Source organism: Procambarus clarkii, chromosome 14 (assembly GCF_040958095.1).
Source record: "Procambarus clarkii isolate CNS0578487 chromosome 14, FALCON_Pclarkii_2.0, whole genome shotgun sequence".
Classification (NCBI taxonomy): Eukaryota; Metazoa; Arthropoda; class Malacostraca; order Decapoda; family Cambaridae; genus Procambarus; species Procambarus clarkii.
In genome coordinates, this window is record NC_091163.1 from 40321272 (window position 1) to 40346747 (window position 25476).

Sequence of the window (25476 nt, forward strand, 5' to 3'; positions counted from 1 at the left end):
CGTGGCACCGCTCTACTGGTCGTGGGAGCCAAATAAGTACGGTCGAAACGCAGCTCTCTGATGCACGCTGTCAATGGCGTCCGAGTCATGCTGGTGACGCTCTCTCGTCTTCCTCCTCCTCCCGATTGCGCATGCGCGGCTCTCTATAGACATCTCGAGCGTAAACGGATATATATATATATATATATATATATATATATATATATATATATATATATATATATATATATATATATATATATATATATATATATATATATATCGTAATTAACTAAGGCAGGAAGAGGTGGTGACGAGTATTAATATCACATTAAATTCTTCTGTGATAAAATAGAATTTCGCGTAACATACATTGACTTATTGAAGTTGTGCAACTAATCGAGGACATTAAAGTGAAATCATTTACATTAAAATAATTTCCTCTAGAATGTTTAATATCAACTAAATAAAGGAGTTCCAGTAAGTAGTAGTATACTACGAAATTAAATTTAATAATAAGTAACTATTTTTAGTAAAGGAAATGATAAACTGGACTCTGTTATAAATCCAACTAAATGTTGAGAGACTTCATGTTGACCAGACCACACACTAGAAGGTGAAGGGACGACGACGTTTCGGTCCGTCCTGGACCATTCTCAAGTCGGTTGTGTTACTTCAGCCACGTTATTGTGACTTCAGACTACGAGGGGGCCTCGTAGCCTGGTGGATAGCGCGCAGGATTCGTAATTCTGTGGCGCGGGTTCGATTCCCGCACGAGGCAGAAGCAAATGGGCAAAGTTTCTTTCACCCTGAATGCCCCTGTTACCTAGCAGTAAATAGGTACCTGGGAGTTAGTCAGCTGTCACGGGCTGCTTCCTGGGGGTGGAGGCCTGGTCGAGGACCGGGCCGCGGGGACACTAAAAAGCCCCGAAATCATCTCAAGATAACCTCATCGCGAGAGACTTCACGTTCCCGCCTGTCGTTCCTCGCGTCGTCTCTCAGACCAGGAGGAATCTGGCAATATGTTTAAAATAAATCATGATAATGATTAAATTACAAGTTAGTAATTTTAGTAACTACTTGTGGTTAATACAAAGGTTGTATAAAATACAAAGATGTATAAAACTTTTGGTTATTTCCAACATACACAACTTATTATCACGTTATTCATGTTCTCAGTAAGTTCAATTCATGTTCCCTGCATATTCGCATTGTTCTTTTCATATTCTTAGGTGTTCTTCGCGTTATTGTTGTGTTCTGCAAGTTTATTTCAAATTCTTCGGAAGTTCAATTAGTTTTATCATTACGTAATTCATTTTCTTTACAAGTTCAGTTCATGCTCTTTTCATATGCTTACATGTTCTCATATTTCTTTAACCAAATGTATAATTACATCTTTATACAGTAACTAGTTCATTGTCACATATTATCAACAGCAATTAGAAACAGAGCAATGCAGGTGATGTACAGTGACCACAACACAGCAGTTGCAACATCAGGATCTGCGGGTTGGTACAAGACATCAACCAACTACGAACCACTTAGTTTGATGAAAGGGAGCAGTAGAGCAACAGAAGTACACTTACATCGCATCAGGCTTGAGTACCCATGTGCATGGGAAATTAGGCTTACAGGTTCCGGAAGATGAGAGGAAATGTCAACACTGTGGAGAAATGCCCGACAGACCACTGGAACATTATCTAACACAGTGCACAGTTACCGCCACAACAGACCCCTGGAACATTATCTAACACAGTGCACAGTTACAAACCCATTAAGATTTCAACTTAGATTCAACAGAGCAGAAGAAGTTGTTAAACACATGGGACAAAATCTTACTAAAGCGACCATACGAGTCATAAATACTCATACTCCGCCCAAGTAAAACAGAAACAAGCAACACTTAGTGGGCCAGCCAGAGGCTTAGGGCCTGCCCAGTGGGCCAACCAGAGGCTTAGGGCCTGCCCAGTGGGCCAACCAGAGGCTTAGGACCTGCCCAGTGGGCCAACCAGAGGCTTAGGGCCTGCCCAGTGGGCCAACCAGAGGCTTAGGGCCCGCCCAGTGGGCCAACCAGAGGCTTAGGGCCCGCCCAGTGGGCCAGCCAGAGGCTTAGGGCCTGCCCAGTGGGCCAGCCAGAGGCTTAGGGCCCGCCCAGTGGGCCAACCAGAGGCTTAGGGCCTGCCCAGTGGGCCAACCAGAGGCTTAGGGCCTGCCCAGTGGGCCAACCAGAGGCTTAGGGCCCGCCCAGTGGGCCAGCCAGAGGCTTAGGGCCTGCCCAGTGGGCCAGCCAGAGGCTTAGGGCCCGCCCAGTGGGCCAACCAGAGGCTTAGGGCCTGCCCAGTGGGCCAACCAGAGGCTTAGGGCCCGCCCAGTGGGCCAGCCAGAGGCTTAGGACCTGCCCAGTGGGCCAACCAGAGGCTTAGGGCCTGCCCAGTGGGCCAACCAGAGGCTTAGGGCCCGCCCAGTGGGCCAGCCAGAGGCTTAGGGCCTGCCCAGTGGGCCAGCCAGAGGCTTAGGGCCCGCCCAGTGGGCCAGCCAGAGGCTTAGGGCCCGCCCAGTGGGCCAGCCAGAGGCTTAGGGCCCGCCCAGTGGGCCAGCCAGAGGCTTAGGGCCCGCCCAGTGGGCCAGCCAGAGGCTTAGGGCCCGCCCAGTGGGCCAGCCAGAGGCTTAGGGCCGGCATATACCTGAAAACAAACCAGCAGTATTTCGGTTACCAGCAGATTTAGTTAAAATTTATTTAGGTATTTACAAATTATTTATCACAAAGCATTTATTTAGTCATTTTACAAGTTATTTATTACAATTTATTAATTTTAGTAGTTACTAATTATTTAGGTATTTACCAATTTATTTACTTTACAAAAATTTACCAAATATATATTTATCAACAAAGTTAATTATTACAAATGTTATTTGCAAATGTTATTCATTTATATACTTATTTGTAAAACTGTCAATGCATTTCTTTTATCAACCTAATATTTCTTACCAACACTGTTCTTAAGCAAAACTTCACTCCAAGCAGAAACAAATTTACTAAAACACTCTTTGATTATCGTTTCTTAAATTTTTTTTTGAGATATATACAAGAGTTGTTACATTCTTGTAGAGCCACTAGTACGCGTAGCGTTTCGGGCAAGTCCTTAATCCTATGGTCCCTGGAATACGATCCCCTGCCGCGAAGAATCGTTGTTACAACCAAGTACACATTTTACTGTTGCGTTAAACAGAGGCTACAGTTAAGGAATTGTGCCCAGTAAATCCTCCCCGGCCAGGATACGAACCCATGACATAGCGCTCGCGGAACGCCAGGCGAGTGTCTTACCACTACACCACGGAGACTGCTAATATAATCACTCTTCACTCAGCTGAAAATAGTGACTAACTAATAGAGTCTAACTTCTTTGCATCATATCTTACCTCAACTAAAATAACTCTTCTTTCGTTAAAAAAATGGTCAAAAGAATCTTTCAACACTTTTCCTAACTAACAATATGCTTTGTGAAATATGAAAAATAGTCAAAAGTAATTTCTTCATAATATTTCTAAACTAAAGTTACTTTCCAAGACATCTTTACACGTCCACTGATACTCTCATAACATCTTTATGCTCCAGTGATACTCTCATAACATCTTTATGCTCCACTGATACTCTCATAACATCTCTATGCTCCAGTGATACTCTCATAACATCTTTATGCTCCAGTGATACTCTCATAACATCTTTATGCTCCACTGATACTCTCATAACATCTTTATGCTCCAGTGATACTCTCATAACATCTTTATGCTCCACTGATACTCTCATAACATCTCTATGCTCCACTGATACTCTCATAACATCTCTATGCTCCACTGATACTCTCATAACATCTTTATGCTCCAGTGACATCTTCACTCAATAAAAGGCACTCCATGCTCTCTTTATGTGAGAAGAATTCACTCAAAGCCATGAAGGATACTCCTTGAGACATCAAGTCTCTTACTCAGAGACATCAAAAATACTCTTCGAGACATGAAGGCTACGCTCAGAGACATCAAAAATACTCTTCGAGACATGAAGGCTACGCTCAGAGACATCAAGAACACTCTTCGAGACAATCAAGGCTACGCTCAGAGACATCAAGAACACTCTTCGAGACATGAAGGCTACGCTCAGAGACATCAAGAACACTCTTCGAGACATGAAGGCTACGCTCAGAGACATCAAGAACACTCTTCGAGACATGAAGGCTACGCTCAGAGACATCAAGAACACTCTTCGAGACATGAAGGCTACGCTCAGAGACATCAAGAACACTCTTCGAGACATGAAGGCTACGCTCAGAGACATCAAGAACACTCTTCGAGACATGAAGGCTACGCTCAGAGACATCAAGAACACTCTTCGAGACATGAAGGCTACGCTCAGAGACATCAAGAACACTCTTCGAGACATGAAGGCTACGCTCAGAGACATCAAGAACACTCTTCGAGACATGAAGGCTACGCTCAGAGACATCAAGAACACTCTTCGAGACATGAAGGCTACGCTCAGAGACATCAAGAACACTCTTCGAGACATGAAGGCTACGCTCAGAGACATCAAGAACACTCTTCGAGACATCAAGGATATTCTGAGAGCCATCAGGGATATTATATAAGACATCTTTACACAGCTATAATACGTTCCAAGTAAACTTATTTAGCATATCTTTAACCCATTTTTATATAAAAGGATACTCTCTAGGAACTTCTTTGTTCATTAAATAAACTCTCACTGTAACAAACATTTTCTCTTCTTACAATAAATAAAGAGTAACGTTCTTGCTTTATATTTCAACTATAGTTTGTGTTAACCTTACTAAGACACGTTCTTTATTTAGTCATCAATCATCTTTAATATTTCAAACTATTCATGTAAAACTTGTCATAATATTTCTAATTTACCTAAATTTATTTCTAAAACTTTATTTCTAAACTTTATTTCTAAACTTTATTTCTAAACTTTATTTCTAAACTTTATTTTTAAAACTTTATTTCTAAACTTTATTTCTAAACTTTATTTCTAAACTTTATTTCTAAACTTTATTTCTAAACTTTATTTCTAAACTTTATTTTTAAAACTTTATTTCTAAAACTTTATTTCTAAACTTTATTTCTAAACTTTATTTCTAAACTTTATTTCTAAACTTTATTTCTAAACTTTATTTCTAAAACTTTATTTCTAAACTTTATTTCTAAACTTTATTTCTAAAACTTTATTTCTAAACTTTATTTCTAAACTTTATTTTAAACTTTATTTCTAAACTTCCATTAAGCCGTAGTTTTCCTGATATATATATTATTAAGACAAAAAAAACTTTTACGAAAGACTTATCATGTAATGCAACTTGTTTATACAATAATTTTTCGTAACTTTATATTATATCTATGACAAAACTTGCTATCAACTTCATAAAGAGGTACTCAGATCAACACGGACAGCACGCTGGACTTGTGATCCTGTGGTCCTGGGTTCGATCCCAGGCGCCGGCGAGAAACAATGGGCAGAGTTTCTTTGACCCTATGCCCCTGTTACCTAGCAGTAAAATAGGTACCTGGGTGTTAGTCAGCTGTCACGGGCTGCTTCCTGGGGGTGGAGGCCTGGTCGAGGACCGGGCCGCGGGGACACTAAAAAGCCCCGAAATCATCTCAAGATAACCTCAAGATAACATGTTAACAGCATTTACTATGTTTCACATCTCTGGCAATAATAACTCGCACAGAACACTGCTCTTTAAGTAACTACAGCTGTTCAACGTTTCGTAAGAAATTTACATTTCCCTTTATTAATTATTCTGTTTAAAATGTATTCTCTTACCCACTTTATCTTAAACTATTCTCTGATCAATAATGCATTATTCGGCCTGACATAACTTACATAACTTAAGCATAAACTTATTCAATCACAGACTTGGATGCAAATGGCCATTTCATTACAGATACGAATTCTTTCTTTTATACAAAACATGTAGAAACTTACTCACATTTGATCACATTTGCAAACTTACACAAATTCATACTTATACACTTAAATAAACTTGCAAATACACATACAGATACATTTATACCACGAATTTACACATACATGTACCTTCAACCTCAGACACGCACAAACACATGCAGATACATTTATATACAACACACAAACTTATACAACTCACACAAATACTCATTTCATAATTTGTACTTGCGCATACATACTGTCTAATCTTTTACAATTCTTATTGCACATACCAAATCTTTTCAAACTTATGCAAATGTTTACAATTACAATCGCAAACTTTTTCAAATACTTACTTCACTAACTTACTCAAACAAACACAGACTTGCACATACACACATACTCTCAGTTCATTAACTTACTTTCTCAAACTTTCACAAGCTCTCTTGTATATACAAACTCTCAACCTTGCACAAATTACATAAACTTAGTCAAACATTCAAATACATTTACGTACAAACACAGATCCTATATCTAGAAGCAAAACATTATAAAGATATAGATGTAGAATGGGTAAAAGGAGAGATGTGAACAGATTCATATTTAAATTCATGCTGGACAATGTTGAGAACGGATCTGAGGAGGGAAGAGGTAAGAACATAAGAAGAACATAAGAAGAACATAAGAACAAAGGTAACTGCAGAAGGCCTGTTGGCCCATACGAGGCAGCTCCTATTTATAACCACCCAATCCCACTCATATACATGTCCAACCCGCGCTTGAAACAATCGAGGGACCCCACCTCCACAATGTTACGCGGCAATTGGTTCCACAAATCAACAACCCTGTTACTGAACCAGTATTTACCCAAGTCTTTCCTAAATCTAAACTTATCCAATTTATACCCATTGTTTCGTGTTCTGTCTTGTGTTGATACTTTTAATACCCTATTAATATCCCCTGGTGTGGGTGGAGTTGGAGAAGATAAGGGCATGGGGAGCTGAGGGAAGTAGGGGGTGAGGGAGGGGGGTAGATAAGGGTGTGGGGAGCTGGGGGGTGAGGGAGGAGATAAGGCATGTTATGACAGGTTATCAATACCTGGAGAGTGTTTATTTACAGTCATACGTATGCACACACACACACACACACACAACACACACACACACACACACACACACACACACACACACACACACACACACACACACACACACACAGACACACACACACACACGCACACGCACACACACACACACACACACACACACACACACACACACACACACACACACACACACACACACACACACACACACACACACACACACACACACACACACACGTGTGTGTGCTCACCTAATTGTGCTTGCGGGGGCTGAGCTTTGGCTCTTTGGTCCCGCCTCTCAACCGTCAATCAACTGGTGTACAGGTTCCTGAGCCTACTGGGCTCTATCTTGGCGAAGAGTTAGGGGTGACATGATAGAGGTTTACAAGTGGATGAATGGACATAACCGGGGGGATATTAATAGGGTATTAAAAGTATCAACACAGGACAGAACACGAAACAATGGGTATAAATTGGATAAGTTTAGATTTAGGAAAGACTTGGGAAAATACTGGTTCAGTAACAGGGTTGTTGATTTGTGGAACCAATTGCCGCGTAACATTGTGGAGGTGGGGTCCCTCGATTGTTTCAAGCACGGGTTGGACAAGTATATGAGTGGGATTGGGTGGTTATAGAATAGGAGCTGCCTCGTATGCGCCAATAGGCCTTCTGCAGTTACCTTTGTTCTTATGTTCTTATGTTCTTACATTATAAACTGTGTATGGAGTCAGCCTCCACCACATCCCTGCCTAATGCATTCCATTTATTAACTACGCTGACACTGAAAAAATCTTTCTAACGTCTCTGTGGCTCATCTGGGTACTAAGTTTCCACCTGTGTCCCCTTGTTCGTGTCCCACCCGTGCTGAAGAGTTTGTCTTTGTCCACCCTGAGAATTTTGTAGGTGGTGGTGTGTAGGTCTTTATCTAGCTATCTAGATAACTAGACGTAAGACATAACTAGACTAAACGTAAGTTATCACACACACACACACACACACGGTGTGTGTGTGTGTGTGTGTGTGTGTGTGTGTGTGTGTGAGTGCATACCTCATGTGTGTGCATACCTCTCAGCTCGGAGTCCCGAGCTGAGAGGTATGAGCTATAAGGAGAGACTACGGGAATTAAACCTCACTTCGCTGGAAGACAGAAGAGTTAGAGGGGAACATGATCACCACATTCAAGATTCTCAAAAGAATCGACAGGGTAGATAAAGACAGGCTATTTAACACAAGGGGCACACGCACAAGGGGACACAGGTGGAAACTGAGTGCCCAAATGAGCCACAGAGATATTAGAAAGAACTTTTTAGTGTCAGAGTTGTTGACAAATGGAATGCATTAGGAAGTGATGTGGTGGAGGCTGACTCCATACACAGTTTCAAGTGTAGATATGATAGAGCCCAGTAGGCTCAGAAACCTGTACACCTGTTGATTGACGGTTGAGAGGCGGGACCAAAGAGCCAGAGCTCAACCCCCGCAAGCACAATTAGGTGAGTACACACACGTGTGTCTTTTAGCTGAGTGGACAGCGCACAGGACTCGTAATTCTGTGGCCAGGGTTCGATTCCCGGACCAGGCAGAAACAAATGGGTAAAGTTTTTTCACCCTGATGCCCCTGTTACCTAGCAGTAAATATGTACCTGGGAGTTAGACAGCTGTCACGGGCTGCTTCCTGGGTGTGTATGTGTGCGAGAAAAAAATAAACAAACTAATAGTTAGTAATAGTTGATTGGCAGTTGAGATGTGGGCCGAAAGAGTAAAGCTCAACCCCCACAAACACAACTGGGTGAATACGTGTATTGAAGGAGGGGTTATGACTCACTGTTTACCTACAGGGGGGGGGGGGAGGCCTCGTAGCCTGGTGGATAGCGCGCAGGACTCGTAATTCTATGCGCGGGTTCGATTCCCGCACGAGCAGAAACAAATGGGCAAAGTTTCTTTCACCTGAATGCCCCTGTTACCTAGCAGTAAAAGAGGTACCTGGGTGTAGTTAGCTGTCACGGGCTGCTTCCTGGGGGTGGAGGCCTGGTCAAGGACCGGGCCGCGGGGACACTAAAGCCCGAAATCATCTCAAGATAACCTCAAGATACAGTGACAGGGAAGGGTAGACAGAGGCATCGGGCTTCTGGAAAAAGGTAATGTACTTTGATCTGGGATGAATGTTTACTTTGATAAAGGCGGCCCTAAGGAGCAATTCAGTTAAGTGTTAAGAAATAACTAAGTTTGGCGAATATTGAACTAAGGCTGAGGACATGAGCCAGAGCCTGGCAACTATCTCACTTGTTCTTAATGGGTCTGAAATAACTACGATTTTAACTCTCCGGGGAATTGATCTGTTAATAATGAACTAACAAGAGACAATTAAGGCGGGGACAAGAGCTGGAAGCACGGTAGCTGAATTGTTCTATTTTACTACAATGCAAATAACTACATTTTAAAATTTTGCAGGAATGATCTATTAACATGGAAGTTATAAGAGTGAACTAAGGCTGAGGACAGGAGATAGAGCTTGTCACCTTCTTTATCTTATTTTACTACGTTCGGAATACATCTGTTTTAAATATTGGGGAATTTGATCTGTTAATAGCAAAGTTATAAGATTAATACTAAGGCGGAGGACAGAGAGCTGGCACTCGGTAACGACTTTGATCCTATTTACTATGTCCGAAATACAGCGATTTTAAATTCCACGAAAATTGTGCTAATAGTAGCGAAGTTACAGGAGTGAACCAATCAGGTGACAGAAGCTAACACTCCGTAACTCTATTTTCTTTTCTTACCTTGGTATATATATATGTATATATGTGTCTGTTTTTAAATTTCAGGAAAATTGGGCTAATAGCAGCGGAGTTATAGAGTGAAATAAGGTGGGGGACAGGAGCCAGAGCTCAGTAACAGTTTGGACATTATTTACTATGGCCACAATATGACTATATCAAGGCAAATTGGACTGTTAATAGCGGAACTACACTTATAAACGTATAGAGAAACAAACAAAGAAAGGTCAAGAAAAATCATCTGGCACTGGGAATTACTTAACAAACTCTTAATGAACATATTCTTTGAAAATGGACTTCTTTCGACCTTAAACTCTTGAAGGGTGTAGAATTCCGAGTATTTTTTCAACTAATAATTCCTTAAGACCACAGCTTAAACTTTTACTACATAAAAAAATTCCTAAGACTGCGGCGAGGAATTTTTTTCCTATGAGAAATCTTTAAGTCCGCAGCAGAAAATTGGGACAAAAAAGTTTACCCTAAAACAGGTGACTGCTTAGCGGTAACTTTTTCAGGACAGACCCCCTCCTGACCTTTTAAGGTGACCGCTTAGCGGTAAGTTTTGCCCATAACCAAAAATTACAGCTTAGTGGTCTTCCCCGCTACTCAGATACATTCAAGAAATCTTACCTAAGCTGTTTGAGGTAAAGTTTGAGGGAAATAATAATTTTCTATATTGTAGAGACGTAAGTTATCAGAAAATAACACTTATTGCACAGGAAAAGATTAGTTACACCTGCCCTCAGTTGCGTTAGATATGACCTATGTGATGCCCCAGGTGTGTGAGGTAATACCATGTGATGCCCCAAGTATGTTGAGATATGACCATGTGATGCCCAGGTCTATGAATGAGGTAATACCATGTGATGCCCCAGGTGTGTGAGAATATGACCATGTGATGCCCCAGGTGTGTGAGATATGACCATGTGATGCCCCAGGGTGTGTGAGGTAATACCATGTGATGCCCTCAGGTATGCGCCAACTTGTCGGCTCATCCGGAGGAGAGTGTGCGCGTCCAGCGAGAGTTCTCAGTCTTCACCTTCTACAACAGCATCATCTTGTCTGTGTTGCCTCTCGTCTTTGTCCTCTTCATGGGAGCCTGGAGTGACAAGTATGGACGGAAGGTCAGTTTTGGACGTCTAGTTGACGTCTCTCTCTCTCCTCCACACCTGTGGATGTCTTGTTGACGTCTCTCTCTCTCCTCCACACCTGTGGATGTCTCTCTCTCTCTCCTCCACACCTGTGGATGTCTTGTTGACGTCTCTCTCTCTCCTCCACACCTGTGGACGTCTAGTTGACGTCTCTCTCTCTCCTCCACACCTGTGGACGTCTAGTTGACGTCTCTCTCTCTCCTCCACACCTGTGGACGTCTAGTTGACGTCTCTCTCTCTCCTCCACACCTGTGGATGTCTCTCTCTCTCTCCTCCACACCTAAGACGTCTAGTTGACATCTCTCTCTCTCCTCCACACCTGTGGACGTCTAGTTGACGTCTTTCTCTCTCCTCCATACCTGTGGACGTCTTTTTGATGTCTCTCTATCTCTTAATCACAAGAATTTAATGCAATGTATTCTCGTCCTTAGCCCTTAGAGTGTTGTTTACGTCAACTGACGAAGAAAGGTTCAGCTGAGTTTCTTGTAAGATGTGTCAACTGATTTTTTTCAGTACGGAAGTTTATGAAAATTTGATGCTGTTTATAAATATAAGTTTACACTCTAAGTGTAAACATTCCCTAGCATAAACATTGACTTGAACACAATGAGAAAAGCTTAGATTTGATCAAATTAATCGTTCTCCAAAATAATAAAGTGATTTCACTGAACAGATTCCCATGTTGGTCACACTGGTGGGTCACGTGCTGTACGCTGGGGGCTACCTGCTGGCCAACTGGCAGACCAGCTGGCCGGTGGAGGTGATCTACTTTGTAACGTTCCTCGAGGCCTTGGGAGGCACTAATGCCGGCATCCTGTCCTCTACCGTCAGCTACATCAGTGACATCAGCAAGGAAGCTCAGCGCACGTCTCGCATCAGCACTGCCAACTCCATGTGGTTCTTAGGTGGCCCTATTGGCACTCTGATTGGCGCTCTGGTCATCAAATACAGCGGCTATGACTTGGCGCTGGGCCTCGTCCTGATTGCCTACTTCCTCACAGCTCTTTACGTGGTGGTCTTCATCAAGGAGAGTCACGGACCCTTCGCCAAGAAGGAGCTTCAGGCTAAAGGCTCCATCAAGGACGACTCGAGCTTGCCGATTAAGAAAGTGTCAATTGCCACAATGGTGGCAGACTTCTTCAACTGGAGGCGCGTTGTGGAGTCGTTCAAGACAGCCTTTAAGAAGCGTGACGGCAATGCCAGGACGGTCTTGTTAGCTGTGATGGCCGGCAATATGATGCGACGAATGGCCAGAGGTAAATATATTTTCCTTTCTGTTTGATACGTAAAATAAACTTATATGAAATTTTCATAGAAAGTAAATAATTACTTTCTGTGGCTTATATTAACTCCCCCTCCCCCCCCTCAGGATGTGACCCTACTAAAAGCTAATTAACTCCTGGGTACCTATTTACTGTTAGGTGAAATGGAGCATAAGGTGATAGGAAATGTGCCCAACTGTTTTTGTCCCGCCCATGAAATGAACCCGTAGTTCCCGAGTGTGAGGTAAGAATGCAGCCATCTGTACTACGAGACCCCTGATAGCCCTAACAGCGATGGCTTCGTAAGTTGTAAAAATATACAAACACTAATCAAACAAACAAGTAAACACCAGTGTTGCCATCTTAACCGACACTGCTCAAACCGTCCTCTTAAAAATAACGTCACTCTTGGCTCGTGTGCGCACTATGGCCAAATTTGGACGTAATTTGAAATTAAATCGACTCACAAAAGTTCCGTTTTCTGTTTGAGTCGTCCGGTCTACGCGGACAGGTTAGGAGAGGAAACTTTCAACTAATGTTTTTCATAACATTTTGAAACTTTATGAGAATTTCCTGCCCACCTAACCTACCAGAGGACCTTTAACTTACTGTTGTTGAAAAAAAAAATCCCAAATTTAATTCCATTTTTTTCATTTTCAAATTACGTCCACTTTCGGCCATACGGGCAAACGGCCAAAAACGACGTTATTTTTAAGAGGACAGGTTACCGTCTCCAAGACTTGTTTCACGTCTCTTTGACGTGAAACACTATCGCAGATATATTGATATGAGATTTGTTATTTTAAGATTTGTTATTTTTTCAGAAAGGACTGCACAAGCCCCCGCGTTAAGTGCCAGAGTAGATTAAATACTTTAAAATTGGAATAAATAACGGTAATAAATAACCACCTGGGGCCAGATTCATGAAAGCACTTACGCAAGTACTTACGAACCTGTACATCTTTTCTCAATCTTCGGCGGCTTTGTTTACAGTTATCAAACAGTTAATGAGCTCCGAAGCACCAGGAGGCTGTTTATAACAATAACAACAGTTGAATGGGAAATTTTCCTGCTTGTAAACTAATAAATGTAACCAACGCCGTCAAAGATTGAGGAAAGATGTACACGTTCGTAAGTGTTAGCGTAAGTGTTTTCGTGAATCTGGCCCCAGGAGTCCAAAGAATTGAAATCCCTATCCACGAGGTTGTTGAGTTTCTGATTACAAGTGCAATAGTAAGGGCAGCTCACGAGTTCTCACACCAAATGGACTTTGATGTGTGCTGCAATGAATCGGGTTCGAATCCAGAATTAGGTCTTCATTAAAGAATCGCAAGAACAGTTCGATATGTTGCAATATGTGGGATAATAACATTGGAAGGTATTGACATAGAGAAAGTTTCTTTCACAACAATAACAACTTATTCATTAAGAATAAAATATAATACAAAGAAAACAATCTGGGCGTTATGTAATGTTCTTCAGTGACACGTTAAAGACAGCTAATGACAACAAGTGTAACAACAGACTCCTATATCTTGTGCCGCTCTCAAGTATAACAACAGACTCCTATACCTTGTGGCCTCTCAAGTATAACAACAGACTCCTATATCTTGTGCCGCTCTCAAGTATAACAACAGACTCCTATACCTTGTGGCCTCTCAAGTATAACAACAGACTCCTATATCTTGTGGCGCTCTCAAGTATAACAACAGACTCCTATACCTTGTGGCGCTCTCAAGTGTAACAACAGACTCCTATATCTTGTGTCGCTCTCAAGTGTAACAACAGACTCCTATATCTTGTGTCGCTCTCAAGTATAACAACAGACTCCTATATCTTGTGTCGCTCTCAAGTGTAACAACAGACTCCTATATCTTGTGGCGCTCTCAAGTATAACAACAGACTCCTATACCTTGTGGCGCTCTCAAGTATAACAACAGACTCCTATATCTTGTGTCACTCTCAAGTATAACAACAGACTCCTATATCTTGTGGCGCTCTCAAGTGTAACAACAGACTCCTATATCTTGTGTCGCTCTCAAGTGTAACAACAGACTCCTATATCTTGTGTCACTCTCAAGTATAACAACAGACTCCTATATCTTGTGTCGCTCTCAAGTGTAACAACAGACTCCTATATCTTGTGGCGCTCTCAAGTATAACAACAGACTCCTATACCTTGTGGCGCTCTCAAGTATAACAACAGACTCCTATATCTTGTGGCGCTCTCAAGTATAACAACAGACTCCTATACCTTGTGGCGCTCTCAAGTATAACAACAGACTCCTATACCTTGTGGCGCTCTCAAGTATAACAACAGACTCCTATATCTTGTGGCGCTCTCAAGTATAACAACAGACTCCTATATCTTGTGCCGCTCTCAAGTGTAACAACAGACTCCTATATCTTGTGGCGCTCTCAAGTATAACAACAGACTCCTATATCTTGTGCCGCTCTCAAGTGTAACAACAGACTCCTATACCTTGTGGCGCTCTCAAGTATAACAACAGACTCCTATATCTTGTGCCGCTCTCAAGTATAACAACAGACTCCTATATCTTGTGCCGCTCTCAAGTGTAACAACAGACTCCTATATCTTGTGGCGCTCTCAAGTATAACAACAGACTCCTATATCTTGTGCCGCTCTCAAGTGTAACAACAGACTCCTATACCTTGTGGCGCTCTCAAGTATAACAACAGACTCCTATATCTTGTGGCGCTCTCAAGTGTAACAACAGACTCCTATATCTTGTGGCGCTCTCAAGTGTAACAACAGACTCCTATATCTTGTGCCGCTCTCAAGTATAACAACACACTCCTCTATGTTGTCGCTTCGGGCTGAATAATGAACTAATTGAACAATACGGGTGTTCACTTAAGAGGTAAATTGAAATTAAAACACTTGCAGCACTCTGCAATTAAATTACAAGGTAAACAAGGCCAGGCGGGTCATTGAGACAAACCACTTCAGTTACTCTAACTCTCGTCTCTCAAACCGACAGTCAAAACATTAGTCTAATAAATTACACTAATTGATCTCAATGATTAATTATGTTAATGGGCTGTCAACTGGACAATCAGCAACAACGTACTCTATGTAAATCACAATCTTATCTCAGACACTCTATGTAAATCACAATCTTATCTCAGACACTCTATGTAAATCACAATCTTATCTCAGACACACTATGTAAATCACAATCTTATCTCAGACAGTAAAAGAAATCAAAAGAATAGTTCGCTAACCATAATCACTCGGTCCCCCAAGGACCACTTAAGCTCACAGAGACAAGAACAAGAGACATCTTAAGAAACTGACGTTTAACATACTAAAGAATACAAAAATGCTGAGTGAAGTCGCCTAGGGGGGCCTCGTAGCCTGGTGGATAGCGCGCAGGACTCGTAATTCTGTGGCGCGGGTTCGATTCCCGCACGAGGCAGAAACAAATGGGCAAAGTTTCTTTCACCCTGAATGCCCCTGTTACCTAGCAACAAATAGGTACCTGGGAGTTAGTCAGCTGTCACGGGCTGCTTCCTGGGGGTGGAGGCCTGGTCGAGGACCGGGCCGCGGGGACACTAAAAGCCCCGAAATCATCTCAAGATAGTCAACCTCTCAATAGTTCAATATCTTCTCTCTACAACCTGTGATGATTATTCTAATATACATCTATACACATGAACACTCCCCAATATACATCTATACACATGAACACTCCCCAATATACATCTATACACATGAACACTCCCCAAATATCTGAATAGACTTTATATATATATTTATGTCACAATTAATTATTCATAAATAAGCCTTTATGTAAATATATGAGTAATGATATTCAGGAATCATAACACAATGACACTACTCACCGTCCAAAGTTCCTCTTGAACGCTAGTCACCGTCCAAAGTTCCTCTTGAACGCTAGTCACCGTCCAAAGTTCCTCTTGAACGCTAGTCACCGTCCAAAGTTCCTCTTGAACGCTAGTCACCGTCCAAAGTTCCTCTTGAACGCTAGTCACCGTCCAAAGTTCCTCTTGAACGCTAGTCACCGTCCAAAGTTCCTCTTGAACGCTAGTCACCGTCCAAAGTTCCTCTTGAACGCTAGTCACCGTCCAAAGTTCCTCTTGAACGCTAGTCACCGTCCAAAGTTCCTCTTGAACGCTAGTCACCGTCCAAAGTTCCCGCCGTCTACCTCTGGCTGATCGCTGTAACTTCGTCACTTGCGTCTTGACCAAGGTGGAGTGCGCCGCCACTCCCTCTCTCTCTCTCTGGCAAAAACGCTAAAAGATCCAGCTTTCTCATATAATTTGTTCCTCATTGTATACACTGGCTATGAAGGTCACTGTCTATCAACTAGAACCGCTGTGTATTCCTCTCCCTAACACATAGAAAATCCCAGCCAAGCAAAAGTTCTTACCTCAGAGTGTGGGTTGTGAAGGCGTTTCGTCTGCTGAATCAAAATGGCACCAGGGGCTCTTATCTCCCTTCAAAGCTGTCTTCAAGCTCCTTGGCCGCCTGGGTCGCTTTCTTCTCTGACTTGTGTGGGGGTCAACACAGGTGCCCAAACCTCCTGGCACACCTGAAACTTCGTCCACTCATTGGACAGGATGCTCTTGCAGGTTTCACAAACTCCTGAGAACGTCCGCCATCTTGGCTCCAGGGTATACGGCAAAGGTAGATACATCAGCTTCTCCTGTTCTTCTACTGCTCTGCTTTCTGTCACTAGTACTTGGGCTCTTTTCTCTAGCTGACGGAAGTCGAATTTCCACCTCAAAGTGAAAGCCAACAAAGTGTGTCTCTCCCCTCTGACCTCTAACACACAACTGAGGGTCCAGCCAATCTACGACTCCCACGTCATGGCCCTGCCTCTCTCCCATTGGCTAATGGTGACATCATCCTTCCATTTTAAAACTTTTAGCTAATAAACTTATAAGACATTAATTAGAACACTTTTGATATTCATGGCACCATGAATATGAATTTTGGAGGTAACTTTGTTCGGGTTCATTCTCGACTAAAAGTCGAAAACTCCAGGTTCGAATTCAGGGCGGGACTGAAATGGTTGGGCACATTTACTATCACCTAATGCCTCTGTTCACCTAGCGGTAAGTAGGTACTCAGGAGGTAGTCAGGTTGTCGTGGGGTTGATTCCTGGGCGGTGTTCAGTAATTCGGCCTTAGGGGGAGATGTTGGGGGGGGGGGGGGAGGCGCATTGATATAATCCTAACATGTATGAATACACTCTGTCTGCCTGTCCCCCGACAAAATGAATTATTACCATATTCAGAGAGAATGTGCGTGTGCCATTTCCGCAGCTCAACATTACCAAGCAGGATACACAGGGTTCGAGTCCGCCGGATTAGTTAAAATGTTAAGTAATAATAAACACGAAGATTGTAGGATTTACACTCAACCTGTCCTCTTACTAAGAGCGTCGCTTTTCGCTCGTAGGCGTTACATAAGCCCAAAAATTGTCGTACTAGAAAATGGAAGCCGCTGGCGAAAGTGACGGACAATCCCGTTTTCTGTTTTTTTTTGTGGGGAGGGGAGGTGGGCCCCCTCAGGTAGGTCAAGGGAGACTACTTTAAATTTGCCGTTTTCTTGACGGTGGTAACCTTTTTTTTTTTTTTTTTTTTTTTGAGATATATACAAGAGTTGTTACATTCTCGTACAGCCACTAGTACGCGTAGCGTTTCGGGCAAGTCCTTAATCCTATGGTCCCTGGAATACGATCCCCTGCCGCGAAGAATCGTTTTTTCATCCAAGTACACATTTTACTGTTGCGTTAAACAGAGGCTACAGTTAAGGAATTGCGCCCAGTAAATCCTCCCCGGCCAGGATACGAACCCATGACATAGCGCTCGCGGAACGCCAGGCGAGTGTCTTACCACTACACCACGGAGACTGTGGTTGGACGACGTTGGTTGGACGACCTTAGGACGACGGGCTGCTAAACTAAGTATCTGAAACATAACTGACAGCAGTTCTTTTGTTCTTTGGTCACACACAACTCGCTACATTTTCAGCGCCATCCAGTATAAAGCAGCTACACGATAAAGGCTTAAAGAATACAGGGGCACCCAATACCCCTGTGAGAGCCGGTGGCTGAGCGGACAGATCACTGGATGCGTGATCCTGTGGTCCTGGGTTCGATCCCGGGTGCCGGGGAGAAACAATGGGCAGAGTTTCTTTCACCCAGATGCTCCTGTTACCTAGCAGTAAATAGGTACCTGGGAGTTAGTCAGCTGTCACGGGCTGCTTCCTGGGGGTGGAGACCTGGTCGAGGACCGGGCCGCGGGGACACTAAGCCCCGAAATCATCTCAAGATAATCCAGTTTTGAAAACGTCAGAAAACAATGAAATCTGAGTGTTATTCAGCTATCAGCGTTGCAGGAGCTTTCTACAAACCAAATTCACAGTCTCCGTGGTGTAGTGGTAAGACACTCGCCTGGCGTTCCGCGAGCGTTATGTCATGGGTTCGTATCCTGGCCGGGGAGGATTTACTGGGCGCAATTCCTTAACTGTAGCCTCTGTTTAACGCAACAGTAAAATGTGTACTTGGATGAAAAAACGATTCTTCGCGGCAGGGGATCGTATTCCAGGGACCGTAGGATTAAGGACTTGCCCGAAACGCTACGCGTACTAGTGGCTGTACAAGAATGTAACAACTCTTGTATATATCTCAAAAAAAAAAAAAAAAAAAAAAAAAATCCTTACGTGGGTTGAGCTCGGCTCTTTGGCCCTGCCTCTCAACTGGTGAAAAAGTTCCTGATATTATTGGATTTATCTCAGGAATATCATTCCTGTGAGTATTACAATAGTTGGACATATATGTTCATCTTAAATATGTAGGTTGCTAGATAGGGGAGGCCAGTGCCTAGGCCGACCCAGAAGGTTATACTTCATCCCGTGGCGTAGTGGGAAGAGGCTCGCCTGGCGTTTCACGAGCGCTTTGTCCCGGGTTTGTATCCTGGCAGAGGAAGATTTACTGTGCACCAATCCTTAACTGTAGCCTATGTTCACCCAACAGTAAAATGGGTACATGATTGTTAAACAATTTGGTGGGTCGTATTCCAGGGACTATTAGGATCAATCACTTGGCCGAAACGCTACGCGTGCTGGTGGCGGTACAAGAATGTGAGAACTCTTGTATATATATATAAATAAATAACCTCATTATGTCCGGTCGTGATGGTCAAGTGGATTAAGGCGTCTTGTACATACCAGTTGCGTGGCTCCTGGGAGTATGGGTTTGAGTCACTTCTGGGGTGTGAGTTTTCAGTTGCATATTGTCCTGGGGACCATTCAGGCTTGTTCGCATAAATAAATAAATAAAAAATAAATAAATAAATGGTGTTTGCAATGAATAATAAACAACTGTCAAAACTCTATGGACTTGGCCCCGAACATTTAATTTCCACAGACTTCACGAAGGGCATATGAAGCCGATCATGATCCTCCTATGACCGTCCCATTATACCCACTAGTCACCCTGCAAAGTTTAGTTAGGCTGGCCGCAAGCGTCTCCAAACTTGGACAGATAAACATTCTCTCATATGGACATAAGGGAAGGTCGACAACTTGTTTCCGGGTAAATGCCACAACCCAACTTTTGGTTTAGGAGAACATAAAACATTGAAAGCAAAAAACTAGTCGATATGGAAGACCATATAAGATCTTTTATGTAAGATCTCATCTTGCAAGAATGTAAGAACTCTTGTATATACAAAAAACAAAAAAGTTACTTTGATTTACATATGCAGTACCGTAAAAGGACTTATGGCATAAGTCCTTAAAAGTTTTATGTCTTCTCAGGATTCTTCATGTACCTGTTCGTCCGCCGGACCTTGCACTGGGACGCTACCGAGTACGGCTACTGGATCACCTACCGCAACCTGATGGCAGCCCTCGGTACGTCGCCAAGAACTTTATGTTCTTACTGACCTAAAAAAAAGAATTCACATCAACAAACTAAATCAAAATCCACTATTAATCGTCTAAAAGTAATGTTTATCCTGATCGCTTGCAGGTTCACTGTTCCTGGTGCCGTTCCTGACGCGGCTCCTGTCCTTCACTGACGCCTCGCTGGTGGTGGCCGGGGCCGTGTCCATGATCGGGGAGTATCTATGTTATGGTCTGGTCAATGGCCCTCCCCAGGAATTCCTCATCTGGCTGGGACCGCCAGCAGGCCTAATCTCTAACGCAATTGTGATCGCATTCAAGTCCATGTCCACCAAACTTGTCACCACCGAGGAGAAAGGTTAGTTCACTTTCGTTCAGATTACAGCCAGTCTTCCTAAGGGTTCCCAAGGGTTGGTATCCTGGTCGGGGAAGATTGACTGGGCGCCAATCTTTAACTGTTGCCTCTGTTCACCCAGCAGTGAATGGGTACCTGGTTGTTAACGATTTGGAGAATGGTATTCTAGGGGGGAATTAGGATTAAGGACCCGAAACGATATGTGTGCTAATGGCTATACAAGAATAAAAGAACTCTTGTATATAAATAAATAAAAATAAATATATTTATTTTAGTATATGGGATACGACCTCTGGCTGGAAGAATACGACCCACAGCCTCGGAGAAAAGCACACACAAAGCATTAGAGGAGATTTTAGGTCCCCTCGAAGGCAGTTTCCATGTTCTTTTTGTTCTACCAATCACCTTCCCATTTTAGTATACTCTTGTATACTCTATTTAAGTCTGCCCTAAATTACAGTTGGAGATCAAAGAGATTATGAACAGACTCTTCCATCGCATTTTCAAAACCTGATATGCAAAATATATGAATATAATCTATACAAAATTTGCTATTGTGAAAAGATTTTCTCTTATTTGAAAACAACTAACCCAATTATTATTTTTAAAATATTTAAATATTCACACACACTGTAGAATACACCAATAGCAAGAACTTTCCAAGGTATGACATAGTTGGTCAATATCGGACCTAATCTAAGCTAACCTTGCCAATGTAACCTTGTACATTTGTGTAGTAGTTCCCAAACCAAAGACTAGACAAATTCAACTAAAAAGAATGTGTATTATGTGGTACTTGCCTTCGTTATCTATACTAGCATTTAAACGCGTACTAACTAGGCAGATCCTCTTGTAAATATTTCAATTGATGATTGATGTTGATCAGGTCGCATCAACGCGGTGATGGCGGCCCTCAACGGTCTGATGCCCATGATGGGCTACGCCGTCTACTCTCCTCTCTACTACAACACTGTCGACACCTTCCCCGCTGCCCAGTTCTTCTTTGCTGCCAGTCTCAACGTCATCATCATGGTCACTTTCATGTAAGTCAATATTGTTGTCACTGTCGAGTATGTAAACCTTTATTGTCACTGTCGAGTATGTAAACCTTTATTGTCACTGTCGAGTATGTAAACCTTTTTGTCACTTTCATGTAAGTCATTATTGTTGTCACTGTCGAGTATGTAAACCTTTTTGTCACTTTCATGTAAGTCAATATTGTTGTCACTGTCGAGTATTTAAACCTTTTTGTCACTGTCGAGTATGTAAACCTTTATTGTCACTGTCGAGTATGTAAACCTTTATTGTCACTGTCGAGTATGTAAACCTTTATTGTCACTTTCATGTAAGTCAATATTGTTGTCACTGTCGTGTAAGTATATCCTTATAGTCACTCTTGTTTAAGTCAAAATTCATGGTCAATTGCATGGAATTCAATTTTCGTAATCACTTTCATCCAAGTCAAATTTCACATTTTATACATCCACTTCCAAACATTAATCTACCTCTAATATAAAACTTAACCCTTGGTTTGGTGTTGGGTTTAGGGCCTATCAACCTCTGGAGGGTTATTAAGACCACCACAACACCTTACTGACCAACCAGCAAGTATACTTTAGTCCTATCAACCTCTGGAGGGTTATTAAGACCACCACAACACCTTACTGACCAACCAGCAAGTATACTTCAGTCCTATCAACCTCTGGAGGGTTATTAAGGCCACCACAACACCTTACTGACCAACCAGCAAGTATACTTTAGTCCTATCAACCTCTGGAGGGTTATTAAGGCCACCACAACACCTTACTGACCAACCAGCAAGTATACTTTAGTCCTATCAACCTCTGGAGGGTTATTAAGGCCACCACAACACCTTACTGACCAACCAGCAAGTATACTTTAGTCCTACCAACCTCTGGAGGGTTATTAAGACCACCACAACACCTTACTGACCAACCAGCAAGTATACTTTAGTCCTATCAACCTCTGGAGGGTTATTAAGACCACCACAACACCTTACTGACCAACCAGCAAGTATACTTTAGTCCTATCAACCTCTGGAGGGTTATTAAGACCACCACAACACCTTACTGACCAACCAGCAAGTATACTTTAGTCCTATCAACCTCTGGAGGGTTATTAAGACCACCACAACACCTTACTGACCAACCAGCAAGTATACTTTAGTCCTGTATATAATCCAGGACAAAAAGTAACCTCAGTATATACTCACTTTATATAGTCCTTGTGTATGTCATAACCTTTAGATAACGGCTTAAATCATAACATTTGTCACTGTTGAGACTAATAAGAACTGAGCAATGATTATGGAACCCTATAACCCTCAAGATGAGGCATATCTCTGGCCATTGTTACCAGATAAAGAGATTATCCTGATATTGTGCAACATTAATTACTTGTAAAGAATGTTGGGGCATGTTGCAAGGTTGTGCACAAGTATATTTATACAATTAATTCCGTTTTCATTTATTTTTGATTGTTGTGTGAATACTCTGAGTTTACTTTTGTCTTGGACAATGTTGAGGACTAAAGTATGCTCGCTGGTTGGTCAGTAAACAATTGTGGTGACGTTAACCTACCAGTGGTTAATTGGCTCGTTAATTTGCCTAACACCACGCTAACACACAGATACGCACCTTGCTGGACCAACTGTGTCCATGAAGTTTTACGTCCACTTGTTGACTATTAGTCAATATGACTATCTCTGTCTATCTCTATCTGTCTGTCTCTATCTGTCTCTATCTCTATCTCTCTATCTCATATCTCTCTATGATATGAGTATGACTATCTCTCATTTTTTCAGCGTGGTGGAAGTGGTGCGTCATACGTCTTCCCACGACGCAGAGGACCTGGAAGCCGGAAGTAAGACGCATGGAGTTTGGATCACAGAGCTCTTCAAGAAGAGGCCGTCTGCCACTGTCAGTTCCGTTGCTAGAACTCTGAACAGTGTGAGAAAAAGACGCACATCCCAGAAATGCGAAGAGACGTCTACCCCAATCCCACGAGAGACGTCTACCTCATCCCCACAAGAGACGTCTACCTCAACCCCACAAGAGACGTCTACCTCGAGCCAACAGGAGACGACTCTTACTAACCTCCAATCATCCACCAGCCCCCTGGAGACATCCTCCGCGCTCCACGCCTCCATCGATGAAAACACTGAGGCAGCTGTTGCTTCAGGTGACAACAGGCCGCCAACAGTGGGAAGCAAGAGTCTGAAAAGTGAGGCAAATGAGGCAAGAGATACCACAAAGAAGCAAGAAGCACCCGGGTGCTACGCAAGCGGATTAAGCGACGCAGAGATCACAGCGTCGGAAAGGTTACCAGCGGAGAATATCGCCGAGAACGAGGCCGTTCGAGACTCATCACACAATAAACACAAAACCCAGTGACAAGCGAGCACAAACACACCAAAATGAGCAGCAGTATTTTTTTCCGTTGATTTAAGCAGGTACTTGTGCAAACAGTGGTTAGCAGAGGCGATTCATAACAGAATAGACCCGAGTTCGATTCCCGGGCAGGACGAGACATCTGCGCATATTTCCTTTGTTCACCTAGCAGTAAATACACATGAATTAGACAACTGTTGTGACTTATATCCTGAAGATAGTAAGTCCTTGGCCTAGGGGTACCTTACACCTGATGCCTTTGTTCACCTAGCAGTAAAAACAGGTACCCGGGAGTTAGTCAACTGTTGTGGATTGCATCTTCCTCTCCCCTGACAATGGGCAACTATACAGAGTTGGCCCATTTTGGTGAGTTACCCCTACATACAGTTCTCTTACCGTGACCAACACGGACCAGCCTCCAGGGGACTGAGGACAAATATTTATATCCTGTAGCTCATATGTAATTACAGTACATTATATATTTTATTTATTTTCTATTGTGTGACTAACTCTAACACACATTTGTATATATTTTATCAAAGATATTTTCCAAAGAAGCTGTCGAGTATTTTTTCTTCCTTATATTTTGGTGTTAATATATATATATATATATATATATATATATATATATTATATATATATAATATATAAGCCTATACTTGCATAAACCACAAGTGAAGATTAAATAATCTTTGGACAACACCCACCAGTGGGACTCGAACCCAGAAAGCACAACTACCTTCCAGTAGCAGGCATAACTAGTATGCTTTAACCCACTACACCATCAGACCTTTCAAAAGAAGTAGATAGTTCGAGATATATATATCTCAAACATCTCTACTTCCCGAAGGCACCAGATGAGTGTGGGGTCAGTCTGCATTTTCCATCAAGCCACTGTCAATGTGAGACACGAGTTCTCTCACATTGACAGTGGCTTGATGGAAAATGCAGACTGACCCCACACTCATCTGGTGCCTTCGGGAAGTAGAGATGTTTGAGATATATATATCTCGAACTATCTACTTCTTTTGAAAGGTCTGATGGTGTAGTGGGTTAAAGCATACTAGTTATGCCTGCTACTGGAAGGTAGTTGTGCTTTCTGGGTTCGAGTCCCACTGGTGGGTGTTGTCCAAAGATTATATATATATATATATAATATATATATATATTATATATATATATATATATATATATATATATATATATATATATATATATATATATATATATATATTGCGTGTATAGGGACCCTCGGCTTTGAAGAAAACGATATGCAGCATCCGGGGGAGCTTTGTGGGGCACCACGCATATATTTTGAATACAATATATAATTAAAATAAAATAAAGCACATCGGGGCTGGAAGAGAACAGTCACTGGAAGCGTCACGAGTGGGAGCTACGGTAAAAAAAACCCACCAAACCCAAGCAATAGTAAGACGCAACTTTGATTTCAAGGAAAAGAAAGTAGTTATAGAACTACATAAATCTCTGGTGCGGCCCACTTGGCTTTTTGTATCCAGGCATGAAGACCTCATCTTCAGGAGGATAGCTGGTCTGGAGAAGGTGCAACAC

General features: G+C 42.4%; 1 protein-coding gene across 1 annotated transcript in view; it reads left to right on the forward strand.

Annotated features, from left to right (window-relative positions):
• LOC123770864 (proton-coupled folate transporter) overlaps positions 1 to 24455 on the forward strand; it is a 35469-nt gene extending 11014 nt beyond the window's left edge. Inside the window, exons 2-7 of the mRNA XM_045763044.2 lie at positions 10798 to 10950; positions 11651 to 12233; positions 20053 to 20148; positions 20267 to 20497; positions 21381 to 21537; positions 23319 to 24455. Coding sequence (XP_045619000.1) covers positions 10798 to 10950; positions 11651 to 12233; positions 20053 to 20148; positions 20267 to 20497; positions 21381 to 21537; positions 23319 to 23907 — 1809 coding nt within the window. The 3' untranslated portion in view covers positions 23908 to 24455. The remainder of the gene's footprint in view (positions 1 to 10797; positions 10951 to 11650; positions 12234 to 20052; positions 20149 to 20266; positions 20498 to 21380; positions 21538 to 23318) is intronic.
• Positions 24456 to 25476: the final 1021 nt, after the last annotated feature.